The 16,408-nt window shown below is 34.6% G+C and overlaps 1 protein-coding gene and 1 long non-coding RNA gene across 3 annotated transcripts; one reads left to right on the top strand and one right to left on the bottom strand.

Annotated features, from left to right (window-relative positions):
- Positions 1 to 240: 240 nt before the first annotated feature.
- On the bottom strand, positions 241 to 11,579 carry LOC311297258. Its single transcript, XR_014628787.1, has 3 exons — positions 11,539 to 11,579; positions 8,226 to 8,327; positions 241 to 372 (listed from the first exon to the last, which is right to left on the bottom strand). It is a non-coding gene; the product is annotated as an uncharacterized lncRNA (long non-coding RNA).
- Positions 2,921 to 16,239, top strand: itgae.2 (integrin, alpha E, tandem duplicate 2). 2 transcript variants are annotated; one of them, XM_084419476.1, is made up of 32 exons: positions 2,921 to 3,047; positions 3,262 to 3,367; positions 3,496 to 3,575; positions 3,721 to 3,794; positions 4,487 to 4,592; positions 4,679 to 4,726; positions 4,817 to 4,888; positions 5,037 to 5,158; positions 5,258 to 5,409; positions 5,541 to 5,694; positions 5,919 to 6,063; positions 6,524 to 6,594; positions 6,700 to 6,820; positions 7,129 to 7,256; positions 8,749 to 8,886; positions 8,986 to 9,186; positions 9,746 to 9,867; positions 9,982 to 10,127; positions 10,218 to 10,363; positions 10,516 to 10,635; positions 11,217 to 11,287; positions 11,394 to 11,517; positions 11,617 to 11,703; positions 11,808 to 11,887; positions 11,988 to 12,068; positions 13,370 to 13,445; positions 13,535 to 13,636; positions 13,723 to 13,752; positions 13,888 to 13,974; positions 14,348 to 14,434; positions 14,513 to 14,623; positions 14,925 to 16,239. In XM_084419476.1, the coding sequence occupies exons 1-32, from the start codon at positions 2,981 to 2,983 to the stop codon at positions 14,976 to 14,978; spliced, it is 3,309 nt and encodes a 1,102-aa protein (XP_084275602.1). In that variant the 5' UTR covers positions 2,921 to 2,980; the 3' UTR covers positions 14,979 to 16,239. The 2 variants fall into 2 exon arrangements, with proteins under 2 accessions (XP_084275602.1, XP_084275601.1); XM_084419475.1 differs by having other exon boundaries at positions 8,983 to 9,186.
- Positions 16,240 to 16,408: the final 169 nt, after the last annotated feature.

The raw sequence follows: 16,408 nt of genomic DNA, 5'->3' as shown, positions 1-16,408 counted from the left end.
GAAGGCTTCTATCAGGAGATCAGCGAAGTGGTGGTGATTTCGCTTGTCATGGTCAATAAACAGTGGATTCAAATGCAAGTAAAACTCAGTTTATTGAAAACAGTTGATGATAAGGTAGTGAGTGGTCACTGGTCAGAAGCCAGAGTCCAGGAACAATCGCCCTTGGTAGCGCAGGGACGCTGATTGACAACCCAGTAGTCGCGATGGTGAAGGAATTCCGATGCGCTGGCTGCCAGGACTCGGGGAACCGAAGAACAGAAGCTCCGTGGAAGAAGGCAGAGTGAAGACGACAGGAAAACTGGATACAGGTGCAAACATAGTAGAAATGAAGACAGGCTGGAGACAAACACACCGGGAACATCCAACAACGATCTGAAAAAGACAAGACGAAACTGTGAGCATAAGTAGGCGCTGCTGGTGCCACTGATCAGATGCAGGTGGCGCCGCCGATCAGCAGTACTGGGCAGCGATCACGCCCACCTGCACACACAACAACACATAGCGAGAAAGAGTCAGTGAATTCATGAACCGTGACATCGCTGAAGGAGATCAAATCTGAGGTCCTTGGCGAAGAATGGGTGCTTTATAGCCTTAGGCCACGCCCATTCTGGCGGGCTATGACGTGCCAGGGCGCAAAGTGTCCTGATTGGTTTGCGCATCTGAGCCGCCTCGCCATAGGTTCGTGCAGTTGCCGCAGCACAGCCAATGACTGTACTCACCGTTCATCTGTGTATGCTGTGCAGCTGCACTGCGTTTTAAAGATTTGGCTTCAATATTCTCGAGAAAAGGAGTTTTCCCATAGTATAAGCTAACCTTACGCAATACGAGAGACCTTTTGAAAGGGAACTGGGTCGCTGTGAACAGAGCTTTTTTTGAGGAGGTAAAAAGCGTGTTGTTTTACATAACCATTGAGCAATTTTAACCAAAGTGTGTTACAAACTTACATGAAGACCCTAAAGAATTATAAATTGTGGAAAATGGGCATCCGATGACCCTTTAATGCACTATTACACAAATATTTTGAGGTTATTTTAAAAACTGAGGGCTGAGGCTAGACTAGTTTACTGTCACAGTTAGAGTTGCTGGTTTCATATTCACCACATCCTGTAACAGAGTCAGCGTTTGGTTGTCTCAGATGTACATGTCCTCTTGCAAAACTAGTGAATACCTATAGTATGCCAGTGATAATTAATGGGCATCTCACTCACTTTATAAAGATTTCTAAAATAAAAGGACCATTTTTCTTCCGGTGGCCCATTTTCTAAATAGAAAATACAATTTCAAATGGATTTGTGGTTGAGACTACCAGTCAGAACATTGAACCAATAGCTTTGTTAACTAGTTTATTTTCAGATCTGTATGAGAGTCATACAAAGCTCTATAACACACACATATACACAAAGCTATATATATATATATATATATATATATATATATATATATATAACTACACATATACACACATCACAATTTAAATATAAACATATACACCAGCACGATATAAATTGATATCAATCATAAATCATTACAAAAAAAGGGAACTCTTAAAGGGAACTCTCACTAACATGACCCACCTCATAATTCCTCGCCATAGGATACAACATGTTTTTCGTCCGAATAGCATATTTGTGTTCAGCCGCTCTTAAATGCAATTTCCTTTTCCTTTGACCTGTATAGAAATATCCACACTCACATTCTAACCTATAAACTACATACAAGGAATTGCAATTAATATAGGACTCAATGGATACACTTCCCAAGAAGACGCATCAATAAAAGTAATTGTTCTGACCAAGTTATCACAATGTCTACACCCTCCACATCTAAAATTGCCTACTAAAGAGCCATGTTTTCTTTTCAGGAGCAGGAAGATATCTATACCACCTTGCTTCGTATAGTTGGTGGATGTCTATAACTAACCATTGATATTTCAAAAAAAAATTGCCCGAAGAGTGCTATCGCTTTCAATGATGTTCCAGTTAGTGTTTATAATATGTCTAATTTGTGTTCTTATTTTAGAGTTTATACAGTCTTTACTATAAAAAATAAAAACAGCTAATAATTTTAAATTTCCTTCACTAGAGTGCCGCCTAGATGTACACCTCACACACCTCAAATACCGCCGCTAGAGTTCTTACTAGATCAAGAAAATATGATCATATAACACCGATTTTATCATCACTACATTGGTTACCTATAAAGTTCCGTATTAATTACAAGGTATTGCTACTGACTTATAAAGCCCTAAACGGCTTAGCTCCAGTCTATTTAACGGATCTTCTATCGCCCTATAATCCATCGCGCTCTTTAAGATCACTAAATTCAAGGCTTTTGGTCATACCTAGGATATCCAGATCCACCAAAGGAAGGAGAGCATTTTCACATTTAGCTCCAAAACTCTGGAATAGTCTTCCTGATACTGTTCGTTGCTCAGACTCGCTCTCCCAGTTTAAAACTAGATTAAAGTCGCATCTCTTCAGCCAGGCATTCATATAATATTTTTAATCTTACAGTTCAAACTACAATCCGGCCTCTAGTTCATAAACGCCAGAGGAGAACTGGCCCCCGACTGAGCCTGGGTTCTCCCAAGGTTTTTTTTTTTTCTCCATTGGGTCACCTGATGGAGTTTTAGGACACTATTAGGTCACTTGATGGAGTTTTTCGGTTCCTCGCCACTGTTGCCTTTGGCTTGCTCAGTTGGGGATATTTTGGGGATATTTAATTTGATTTTATCAATCAATAAATTCCACTAGAAACAAACCTTGTTGTATTATTTTAATTTAATACTGTGAAGCTGCTTTGATACAATCTGTATTGTGAAAAGCGCTATACAAATATACTTGACTTGACTTGACTTGACTAGAGTAAATGTGCTGTGTCTGAAGTGTGTCAAGAGGGAGGGTTTAACAGTCAACAGAGGCATGTGTGCTGTTCTACTTTCAACACCTCAACGAGCAGCTTTCTGTCTCAGTGTGCCGATATGGTTTTTTTAAAGCGTGGAATTGATCGAATTCACAAAATGTACAAAGGACTACTATTTTTGATTGGTATGTATTATACAGTGTTGATAATCAGTGTTTACAGTTCATTATTTTAAAGCATTTATTTGTGTTTGGGCATGTTTTAAACACTTATTTATTTGAATCTGAAAATGTCTGGGCTTAAGTAGAAACTATATTATAAAAACATAATCTTACTACTGTGTAAAATTCTGCTGTCTGAAACATTTAGTTTTTTTACTCATTATTTTACATGTTACAGTCATATGCAGTGTGACCGGGTTCAATATTCAGAAGAAATCTCCAGTGAAGCATTTCATAAAAGATGATCCACTCTTTGGGCAAACTGTTATCCAATCAAAAGATGGGTTAGTCATTTATGATTTTTTTTTTATATAATTATGTCGTTTTACTGAAATAGATAAATAAATGTTCTTTATAATGACCTTATAGGTCATCTATTTTAGTAAAAGTGTCCTAATTTGTCGTGTTCTAGAGTTTTTGTTCCCTCCCCATCAAATGGAAAACTTTTCAGCTGCACTCTAAATGATGAATGCGTCGATTTAAATTTGATCGGTAAGTTTGTCTTTTTCTTTTGTGTCTTTTTATAGAGAAGCTCAAAATATAAACTTAACTTTGTTAATTTCATAATAATGTCCTTACTGATTTACAGAATTATTTTCATAGTAAAAATCTTATTATATCAATGTATCTTTTAAAGATGAAAAACCAAAAGGCCTGAGATCAGTTGCATCTGTAGCTTCTAGGCCGACATCAGAAGAGGAGCACCTTGTGGTATGTATAAAAACATGTAAAAAAAAGACAGTTGTTTTATTCTCAACATGATTTCACCAAAGATTGAGCTATTGAAAGCTATACCAAACGAGAAGTGAACTGTGCGTAATCAGACACAGTTCGTGTCTGTCGCACAACATTTTTACATTTAAACCGCAGAGAGTGTGGCTTCCCCTTCACATACGTGACAGACAGAAATGTGTCGGTTCTCCTCTAAAGAGGAAATAGTCTATTTAGAGAGTAGGAAAATGGTGAAAAAATTGTTTGTGAAAAGTTAAATAGGACTAGAAATATTGGGATACCAAAGTTATTTCTGGGGAATTGTATTTATTTATATGTATTGGGACATGAGGAGAAATTGTTCAGGATGATGCTTGTATTGTGACTATCAGGAGGAAGTCATAAGCATTGTGAGTCACATCTGTTACTTCACCTAAAACCATGTAGTGACGGCACTTCCCTAGTGAAAACATCTATAAAATAAAACAATGTACTCTTTGTCAAGTTTCAATCAGAGAGATTCTGTCACTGTGAGTAGCCTAGTTAAACATTTACCACTAATTCTTATTAACATAGGACATTAACATCCGTTTATTCAGTTAGAATGCAATGATAGCCGAACACAAAGAGGAATGACGTCGGTGAAAGATACAATCGAGATAATTAGAGTTGTGTATTTTTTTTCGCCCAAGATGTGTAACCAAGTTCGCATACTGAAGTCATCAACTGAGGATTTGAATGGAAATTGCACACTGATAAATCCCATTGAGAAAGTCAAACTGAATCCTGTTAAATTTGGTATGTATGGATGATTTGATAATGGTATTTCAGATTCGAACAGATAAAATCCTACCTCTGATTTTTCTAAATCTCTTACATCTCAGTCAACAACAACAACAACAACAACAATCGAGGAAGAAGTATCGATCAAGGTGAGCCCACCTGAGATAAAACGAAATAATTTGATGTGGCTCATTTAAAGAATCGGATTGCTAATTTACATTTCTGTCAATATCCACAAGTTAAACAGAGGATGAGAAGACAAGCCGAGCCGGACAGTGACACGAAAACAGATGAAGAAGAGGAAGAGGACGGTACTAGTCTATGTTTGGCCTTTGAAATAAATCAGTATTATTATTTATTAATTATGTCATGCTGATTGTGTCATACTACAGATGCAAAGAATAATGTTTTAAAAGAAACCAGTATTTTTATACTGATATTTCAGAACATCTTTTTTAGATCCTGGGACAGAGATTGCTTTTGTGCTGGACGGCTCTGGCAGCATTAGTGAAGAAGACTTTGAGAGAGCCAAAGACTTCATCTACAATGTCATGTTCAATGTTTGGAAAGCATGTTTCAATGCAAGTATAAACTAAAGGATTTTATGACAAACATTTATAGCTATTTTTTTAAGTGCAATTTAAAAGGTATTATACTTAACAAAACAACTCTCTCCTCAGTGTGACTTTGCAATAGTGCAATATGGCGATAAAATCAAGACAGAGCTCTCACTTAAAGAAAATGAGAACGGTGCCAGTACCTTGCAAAAGGTCAAGGAAATAAAGCAAATTTACAGCATCACAAAGACTGCCTCGGCCATCCATCATGTCCTGTGAGTTTACAATTTATGATGTGAAATACTAGACATTTTATACTGTATCTTAAGTGTTTGATTAGCATGTAGCACTTTTGTTGGTTGTACGTTAATGTCATGGTCTGACTGGTTTCATTGGTTGTTTACAGTACAAATGTTTCAATCCCCGAGAATGGATCGAAAAATAACTCCAAAAAAATAATGATTGTTTTGTCTGACGGGGAAATTTTGGGAGATCCGATGAACCTTACTGATGTTTTGAACATGAAACAAATGAAAGATTTCAATCGCTATTCCATAGGAGTAAGTGTCCTGTTCACTGCTTATTTCTCTAGCATTTTAGATGTTTAAAATGCAATTAGAATTACAATTACAGATTGAATCTGTCCCTGTAGATACTTCTAGGTTCACCAGCCTGAGCCCTATACTAAAACACTCATATTCAGCTATATTACACAGAGTTTGTTATTATATAGTTAATGATTCGTATGTTTTATTTAAAACACTTAATAACATCTTATCTTTAGGTTGGTGACGGCATTCTGTCTAAACCTAACGCAATAAAAGAGATGATGGAAATAGCAGATCCTGGTCAATTTTTCAATGTTTCCAATTATGCTGCATTAGATGACATTCTGTCCAAACTGGAGAACAGTATAGTTGGGGTTGAAGGTAAGAAAGTTTCAAACGTTTTGTAATATAATGCTAAAATCTAATTGGATGAGCAGCTGTAGCCTAAATAAAAAGCTGTTGTAAAATTGAACCATGCAGATATTCAGTGCAACAGCACAAAATTGTGAGTGCTACTTTTAGATAACATTTCCGTAAACAAGCAGTAAATTGAGTAAAACATTTAAAACAAAACATTACCAGTTACTTTATCTATTTTTTACACCGCCAACTAAAATTGTTCCAAACTAAGCCAAGCGTTGCGCCTCCAATCAACACATGTATGACAGTGTTTTGTGAATCAGTGTGCTTGAATGAATCTGTTGAGTGAATGATTAAAAACAGATCAAATATTCTAAAACTGACTTTGACAGTTTTGTAACTCAATATGCAATATAACATTAATGTGAGTCTTACCAAGTAAAATGAGTTTCATGCAATATCTGACCACTTTGTGTCTCAGGCACTCAGCAAGGTGCAGGATTTCATTTGCAGCTCGCAGAGGCTGGATTCAGTTCCCATATCGTGCATGACGTAAGTAGGATTTTTGGCTTCGGATATTTTTTATCTTAATCTACAAAGAACTTGTGTGGATGTTTGATACACTATTAACATTCATTTGTTTTGCTTTTTGCATAGAATTCTGTTCTTTTTGGAGCAGTTGGTGCCTATGACTGGAGTGGTGGGGTCATTTTGAAATCCGAAGGCACTGAGAAATTTATGAATGACACTAATAATGGACCCAAATTTTCATATTTAGGTGAGTGAGTTGATTTTAAAAAATATATATATTTCCAGTGAAAAACTGCAGTTCAGCAGTCATTTTCTCAAATATATATAAATTTGTTTCAGTCTGCATGTAATTTAGGTTCATGCAGTGTCATCCAGTTCACAGTAATCATCTTCCTAGCAGCCTTTAATGATATATGTATTAGTATAATAAGAATTTTCTAAACTGTCCTGCGGGGGAATCCATCGATCCATATTCAGTTGATTATTATATTGAACACCTGGATAAATGAAAGTCATCTCTGTTTCATTTGTGTTGAATCTCCTTCCTGATCACAGGTTATAGCGTCACTTCTGCTCATTTACCCGATAAAACTCTCTACATATCTGGTGCACCACGGTATAATCTGACTGGTGGGGTATTTATTTTTGACGGCTCCGAAAACTATGTGCTTCAGGGAGATCAGGTATTTGTAGTTAATACTATTGATATAAACACACCAGACTGTTTGTTTTAAGTTTAAAAGTCTAAAAGAATTCTAGGCGAAAAAAAAAAAAATATATATATATATATATGTGGTGGCCAAAATTATTAGAATGGTAAGATTTTTTAATGTTTTAAAAGAAATCTCTTCTGCTCACCATGGCTTCATTTATTTGATCCAAAATACAGCAAAAACAGTAATATTGTGAAATATTTTTTCAATTTAAAATAACTGTTTTCTATTTGAAAGTATTTGAAAGTGTAATGGGGTGAGGGATCAAAGCTGAATTTTCAGCATCATTACTCCAGTCCTCAGTGTCACATGATCCTTCAGAAATCACTCTAATATGCCGATTTGCTGCTCAAAAAAACATTTATTATTATTATCAATGAAAGCAGTTGTGTACAATTTCCTTTCAGGATTCTTTGATGAATAGAAAGTTCAAAAGAACCGCATTTATCTGAAATAGAAAGCTTTTGCAACATAATAAATGTCTGTACTGTCACTTTTGATCAATGTAATGCATCCTTGCTGAATAAAATTATAAATTTCTTTCCCAAAAAAAAACTACCTTTTGAACGGTTGTGGTAATGTTACAAAAGCTTTCTATTTAAGATAAATGCTGTTCTTTTGAACTTTCTATTCATCAAATAATCCTGAAAAAAATGTGTACACAACTGTTTTCAACATTGATAATAATAACTGTTTCTTGAGCATCAAATGATCATATTAGAATGATTTCTGAAGGATCATGTGATACGGACAAGACCGGAGTAATGATGCTGAAAATTCAGCTTTGCCGTCAGGAAGAAATGACAAAAAACAGCTATTTTAAATAACTTTTTACTGTATTTATGATTAAAACACTTTTGAACGGTAGTGTAACAAATAGTGAAAGACGACTTTGTTCACTATTGCTTGTGAAATTTTTATAATCTGAAAAATATTTACCTCATCTACAACCTCAGTTGTAAATATGTCAAGAATTCTGGATACGTCAAGGGGCTCCATTTGGGTTGGTGGCCAATGGAAAATTCAGCTTGATTTTAATAGCTGAAAAACAATCAAAACATCAACAATTCAGCTTTACCAACACAGAAATAAATTGCATTTTAAAATATATTCAAATACAATAAAAATAAAAATATTTCACAATATTACTGTTTTTGCTGTATTTTGCATCAAATAAATGAAGCCTTGGTGAGCAAACAAAATGTTTTCTTTTTAAACATTAAAAAATCTTACCATTCTAATAATTTTGGCCATCCCTATATATATATATGTATATATATATCAGTCCGTTTTTAAGATTTACACATTTCAGTTGTTGAATTGAGTAATCTTTAAATGGTGTCCATATTAGGAATTCATAATACATGCATAAGTATTTTGTTTTTCTTCTGATTACACTTACAAGCCCAAATGTATGCATTTGCTAATATGATAATAATGAGGTGAAGTATAATTGCCATAGGTTGGATCTTACTTTGGATCAGTTCTTTGTGCCTTGGACATTGATGGGAATAAATTCACAGATCATCTATTAGTTGGAGCACCACATTTCCATCAAAATGGGGAAGAAGGCAAAGTGCTAGTGTACAGACTGAATGAGGTAAGATCATACTCTCCTTTCAGCTCATGAACACGTGTAGGGCCATAGCATAACAGGATTTGTATCTAATTTGGTTATTTTTAAATCATCCTAAAGCAGGACAGGTTTGAGAGCGTGACAATGAAGCTGCAGGGTGATGCGGGACAGACCTTTGCGAGGTTTGGTGCAGCCATCGCCTCTATAGGAGATATTGATGGGAACAAATTCAATGATGTAGCAGTGGGCGCTCCTCTGGAAACAGATTCCTCCGGAAGCATTTACATTTACAATGGATTCATAGATGGCCTTCGGTTTTCACAAGTGGGTACCACTTGGGCGCATTTTCTTTACACTTTAGCTTTTTAAGAAATCTTGGACAATATCCAGACAATTGTTTGTCCAGGTATTATTATTGTTGCGTATTTTCCCCTAATGATCATATAGACATGGTGCAGATAATTATTAGAACAATATTTTATATTAATTATTTAAAGATATTTTATTCATGTCAAATTTATAAAATGAAATAATAAAACGATTAATATCTCATGATAATATCCAGAAATTCTTAAGAAAAGACTGATTTCAGTTGGACTCTCCTCATATAGACACTTCATGACCTCACATAATAATCCAGTGATTCAGTCATTATTTTGCATCTTTTGCTTCATTATCATTTACCCTAAAATTATGAAATGTTATGAACAATTATGAGCCTGCTTCTTCACAAAATATAGCTCCTTGTTATATACTGTTTTATTCTAAAAATGAATTTGCAATTTTTTTAATAATAGACCTAAGATGATTGCTTTAAAGTTTGACTTTCCATCTCAGTGTGACTTGAAAGGTTTTCAAATATAATTTGCTGTTTCCTCCCTAGAAAATCTCACCCTCAGATTTTGAAATGAAACTTGTGCACTTTGGTCAGTCAGTAAGTGTCGTTTCTGCTTCAAATAAGCCCTGCATCGCTGTTGGAAGTCAAGGGAGAGTGACTGTTTTTGAGTGAGTAAAAGAAACATTTAGTTAATTTTTTTTAAATTATATTAGTTTCATTGTAGGATAGGGTAACCTTCTCTTTGGATGTTGTTTCATGTTTATACTATTTTTTTTTTGCAGGAGTATCCCTGTTGTGGTTATCAACGTAACTAGAACGATTTCTAAAAAAGAAATTCCTCTGACTCAACAAACGAATGAATTATCCAGCAAGTTTAGCATACGTTTAGAAGTATGTTTTGATGTGAAAAAGGGAAAACTTAACAAATGTAAGTGTTCTGTTTCATTTCAGTGAGTATTCTTGATCCAAAACAATCCTCATGGTGATTTTAACCACAATTTACTTCCTGTCATTTTAGCTGAAACACTCCCTCTTCAGTACCAAATTGACTTGGATTCTGATGTAAACAAAAAGCGTATCACTGCTGACAACAGCGATCAATTAGAAAACATTTTTGTTTTGAAGGCAGACATACAGTGCACCAATATCAACCTACAATATTTGGTATGTTGCTTCTTTGTTTGGTTCTTTGTTTGGTTTCCTACCCAACTTGTCAGAGAAGTTGTCAGTATTCGTTGAGCAGCAAATGATTTGCAAAACTAATTTGAGAGCTATGATCCTTTCTTTGTGATATTGACTGATTGTCTTCTTTTCAGGGATGTTTTGATTGTTTTTCAGCTATTAAAATCAAGCTGAAGTTTTCATTGGCCACCAACCCAAATAGAGCCCCTATCAGAATTCTTGACATATTTACTCCAACTGAGGTTGTAGATGAGGTAAATAGTTTTCAGAATATTCATAATATAAAAATTTCACAAGCACTTGTGAACATAGTCATCTTTCACCATTTGTTACACTACCGTTCAAAAGTTTTTGTATTTTTGAAATAAGTTTCTCGCATTTATTTAATCATAAATACAGTAAAAAGTAATATTGTGAAATATTGTAACAATTTAAAATAGCTGTTTTTTAAAATATAATTTCTTCCTGATGGCAAAGCTGGATTTTCAGCATCATTACTCCAGTCTTCAGTGTCACATGATCCTTCAGAATCATTCTAATATGCTGATTTGCTGCTCAGGAAATTATTATTATTAGCAATGTTGAAAATAGTTGCTGCTTAATATTTTTGTGGAAACTGTGATACATTTCTTAAGGATTCTTTGATAAATAGAAAGTTCGAAAGAACAGCGTGTATTTGAAATAGAAATCATTTGTACAATATAAATGTTTTTACTGTCATTTTCACTGTCATTACATCATCCATATTAGGCGATTTTTTTTATTTAAAGACTTTTAATTTCTGTAATAACATTTAAAATGATCATAGCATGCTTTTTTTTTTTGTTATTTTTAGATTTCCTTTGAAAATGACTGCAAAGCTGCAGATTGTATACCAAATATTACATTATCTGATTCACAAATTAGGTATGTACTGATTATATGAATTAAATTAACTATTAAAAAGCTATTTACAAATGTAAAAATATAGTTTGATGTTTTTTTTTTTTAACTGAAATAATTTACATTGCAGTGTAACTAAGATCATAATTGGAGACACTCAAAGCTTGAATATCAATTTCAATCTTACGAATACTGAAGACCCTTCCTATTTGACCACCCTGACTTTGACCTACCCCAGTATACTCAGTCAGAAGGTAAAAAAAACAAGACCATACCTTGCAAAAGCCAATTTTTCTCTGCTGTTGATGCATTTAGTAGATACAGGATATCCTGTTTTGGTGTCTCACTTACAGAAAATAGAAGGAGCCACCTGCCCCGTGAAGAATGACAATCAGATACAGTGTAATATTCAACACCCTGTTTTCAAAAGAGACACACAGGTATGACTTTATCTTTGAAATATAAGAATTCTGATGTCATTTGCACTTGATTTTTTTTTCCAGTAATGAAAAGTTGTTGTTGTTGTTTTATTTTTATTTCCCAGACCAACCTCTTTGTATCCTGGCAGCTCAATGACATCAAATCTGAGTTGAGGGATTATGAGATTATCGCTAATCTAACCAGGTTTGAGAGCTGGCTCTCTTGCTCTTTATATAAAAATCAGTAACAAATTTTTAAATGTGCATAAAAAAAAACAAAAAAAAAACATTTTCTCTGGTTTTAGTCAGAATGGAGGCTCTCAGCTTCTGGACTCAAAAAAATATGCATTTAATGTGATGTATTCCCTACCAATCCAGCTGACTGGGTAAGTGAACAAACAACCTGATAAGTATTTTGAATTAAAGGGGTCATGAATAGAGACAAACATCCTGTAAATTTCAGAAATCAAAACTTCTTAGTTAGTCCAAAAACAGCTTTTATTAAAACCAAGCTCTAAAAACAACTTCGTTCGGATTTTGTCACATTATGAAGTAATGACGTAAAGAGAAGAGAGGTATTTATTTTAGATACAGGATCACTGGACTAAAAATAACAAAGGATCCTAATGCTAGAAAAGTGGTTATTTATTTTCAGCTTAATGTGAATGTCTCAGTAAAGAATTATTTGTTTGTTCGGTACATTTCACTGGATTATGTGGTAAATCAGCCACAATTTCGGCACAGGGTTTACAAACAGACTTTTACTGTAAGTTATGGAACCGACAGTAATGCCACAACATGTAAGTAACTGTGTTAAATCTAATGCCTAATCTGTGACCAGTGATTTTGGATATGATTCATGTACAGTCAGATGTTCTTTATCTCAAAATCGTTTTTTTTGCTGTTAATGCGTCAGAATCAAGCCAGTGACTAAACGGTCAACTTTATATTATTTTTCTTAGTAGCATGAAAATGCTACTGTTATTAAAAATCTGTTATTTTAATTGTGATCAAATTATATAGAAAGCGGTTTAAAGAACCCTCCATTTATAATCGCTGGAGCTGTCAAGAGTTTATCAGTGACTGAGTTTTGGACTCTCGCCAAAACTCCCATTATTATCAATGACGCTGTCTACACTGCACAGTGAATCTTATTTACATCGTGTTTGTACTTATTTGTTATGATGAAAACGTGAGAGTGCAGAAATCGAGTTGCAATGATGAGATCACTGCATTCATGCTCTCAACAGACACATCTGTCATAGGCTACAATGCTCATTGCTGCAACCTTTAATGCGATCGGAGTAGATCTAAATATAATGCTATAATCAACACTTTTCACGATTAATCTCAACAGCTGTAATGGTAAAAACATAGTAAAGTTTTCCAGAAAGTTCCACATATAATACTTATTTCATATGAGAAGATGTAAGCCAATCACAGCAGTGGGCTGACACGCCCCTTCCAACAGAGCGTTCAAATCAGAGGGCTAAAATCAGGGTAGAAATTGTTCTATTTATAAATAAATTCTAAATGATGACCATTTTTGATGTAAAAAATCAAACGGACATTATAAGTACACTTAGGGAAATATATTTAAAAAAATGCAGTTCATGACCCGTTTAAACCTCTTGAATTTGTAATATTGAAGCAAATGTATTATTATTTATTTATTACACAACAACAGCACAGCCTCCCCAAATAGACTCCGTTTTGAAGAGGGTGCAAATAAAGAAACTCGACAGATGCAGTTTGAATTTCAGGTACATATAAATCACATAAGAACCGGCTAATTTTTATGTTCATATATTTATATTATACATTTAATATATTCTATTGTATTCTGATTCAGTTTGCAGGTGAAAATAAGTATGGCGCTAAAATCGATGTAGTTGTAAAAATAACAAAGGACACCTACAATACCGATCTGCACATCAAAAGTGTCAAACCAAAGGTACCACATGAAATATTTAGTGCATAGAGTGACCATAAACAGCATGAAGGCTTTCAAATTAACATTTATTGCTCCTTTTGCATTAGGAGTGTTCTTGGCAAGGAAATAAAGTGGAGGTAAGATATTACCTTGAAACATTGATCATGCTTTCAAAAAACTGTTTCAACTGTTCAACTGTTATTATTAAATCATTTAAATATTTTCAATTTAAAATACATTTTATATTTATATTTTTATTTTTGTGTCTGTAGGAACAGGAACCACTTGTCATCAGATGTACCATGAAAGAGCTGCAGAAAATCATCATTGATACCGATGTTTTGATACGTGATGTTCAGGTATAGTAACTTGCTAGGTGCGTTCACGCCATGTCGTAATTACTGTAATTAGGAGATTTAAACGTGTAAAAAGAGTTCACGTCCTCGTAGAGCTTGTAATTACAACTTGAAAGCTGGGAATTTTGTAATCTTGTACCACGTGACCGGTCTACCACCTGACCACTGCAGATTAATTTAGGTGTTGATAGTGTTGTCATAAAAACGCATAATTCCAGGTGCGAGGACGAGAACAACTGTAAGTAGAATGTCATGTGTTTTCATCTCGAAATTACGGTAATTACGACATGGCGTGAAAGCAGCAATTAGTCCTGGTACAGTGATAATCACGTGCATGAACAACCTGTTAATCCAATATAACTTGTCAAACCTATAGGAAAAATCAGACAAGATCACTGCCGTAGGAACATACAGCTTTGATGAGACCGTCTATGCTGCGAAGGATACTTCAAGGACCGTTACGGTGAATGGCAGACCCTTTTCAAGCATGCAAACATGTTATCAAGCATTTGGTGGCTGACAGATTTTTCATGCAATGCAGGTTGAGGTGATGATCACGAAGCTGATCGTGACGTCATCTAAAGGTGCCATCATTGGAGGATCCATAGGAGGATTTCTGCTCCTTATCATCATTATTATCATTCTCATAAAGGTAAAAATGAACCCTTCCTTTCTGTCCCCACACTTGATAATGATATCACACGGTTCTTTCTTTTGGAAGATCAAGTCCAGCGCAATGCAATGTGGGATATTATTTCTTGCAGTAAGCTGTAATGGTATTAGTGCATATTTTGGTGAATGTATTTGGTCATCTGTATTTTATGTATAAAATTTGCATCCTGTGCACAGTCTGCATACAATATACTGCAGAAATAGTAAGAGTTGTAAGATGCTATTCCGAACAGAACCATTATCTCAGCATGCACTGACTCTTCATGTGATTTTATTTTCAGTGTGGCTTTTTCCGTCGCCGCCATAAAGTGGACCAAGCACTGAGTCCAAACTGAAGACTGCCAAAGCTCAGGAGGGAATATATATTCCCATATATCTCGCTTAAGTTTGTGTCAAGAAATGGTTGTTTTTGGGATAAACGTTATAACCTTGTTTATTTTATTGTCAATGTAGTATTAAGAAGCTTTTAATGACTGATTGTATTTAATATAGTATGTACAGAAAGAATGTTCTCTCTATCTCTCTATCTAAATAAATAAAAATCCTAAATACCCCATAACCAAGGCACTAATTTATAGCCTGAACGTAGTGTGCAGAAACTGAGCTCAGGATTTGATGAGACACGAAGAAAACTCGAAGATAATTTTAAAAGGAATTTTACGAGAATCATAGAAAATTGTTGTAATAATAATAAAAAAATGATGGTTCATCGTTTAAAATATGAAATCTATGGTAAGACACATTTTGGTTGCATGAAAAAAACAAAAGCTGTTTTTGGCAGTTTGTTCTTACCTGGTTTAAGATTATTTCCCAGTGCAGTCAAGGTTGACTGACAATTCTGACAAGTTTAAAAGTGCTTAAACCTCTTATAAAACAAGCCTAACCATCTTGACCAGGCTGGAAGACCAGTTGAGACATAATACTATTAATCTGAAAATGGAAATAACTAGTGGTGGCCAACCCGCTCTACATACTGTACACACATAAACAGTCACAAATAGGCCTACAGTACACGTGATATCATGTGATATGGCCTTTTATGGAGCTCTCACGTCTGGCTATGTATATATGGCTGGCTTTAATACATCTGATTATTGAATGTCACTGTCAGAGCCTTTGCTGAAATAGTAGACAATCACACAAAGATTTTATATTGTCACTGTTTCCTATTACCACTGTAAAGCCGCTTTGGAACAGTCTACATTGTTAAAAGCGGCATATAAATAAAATATGACTATTGCATCTCAAAGTTTTAAAACGGTGTTGAATAATAGGCTACACATAATAATACGTTGTGTGAATTGTTATGCCAATGCCACTACATGCTAATCCACCACCACCATACATTCTCAATCTGTGTAGGAATGTCCGACCTTGGTTAACCGAGCGTTCTTTTCTATCAGTTGAACAAGTTCACAAAACCGGTCTGAACGATTTGTTCAGGAATGAGCCGAGAACTGATGGATGAGCTGATATTTGGGAGCCGAATAGATTAAATGCTACTAATACGGTCATTAAAATATGTTTGTGCATTTTTGACATATACGAAACAAAAGTTTTACTAAAAATGTTTAAATAAATGCCATTTATTAATGCAAAATTGTTAAATATTCGATATATTCAGTTTTTTAATATTTTAATTATTTATAGGTTCTAAAAAACTATGTCATTATGAGCTATCATGAGATGAATTATATCTGCATTACATAAAAGAAGCACTGAATCGATTTTTAATCATGTTCTTTAAAACGAACGGTTCGAAAGA

Source organism: Rutilus rutilus (genome assembly GCF_951802725.1).
Source record: "Rutilus rutilus genome assembly, chromosome: 9".
Taxonomy (NCBI): Eukaryota; Metazoa; Chordata; class Actinopteri; order Cypriniformes; family Leuciscidae; genus Rutilus; species Rutilus rutilus.
This window is presented reverse-complemented; position numbering and strand designations above follow the sequence as displayed.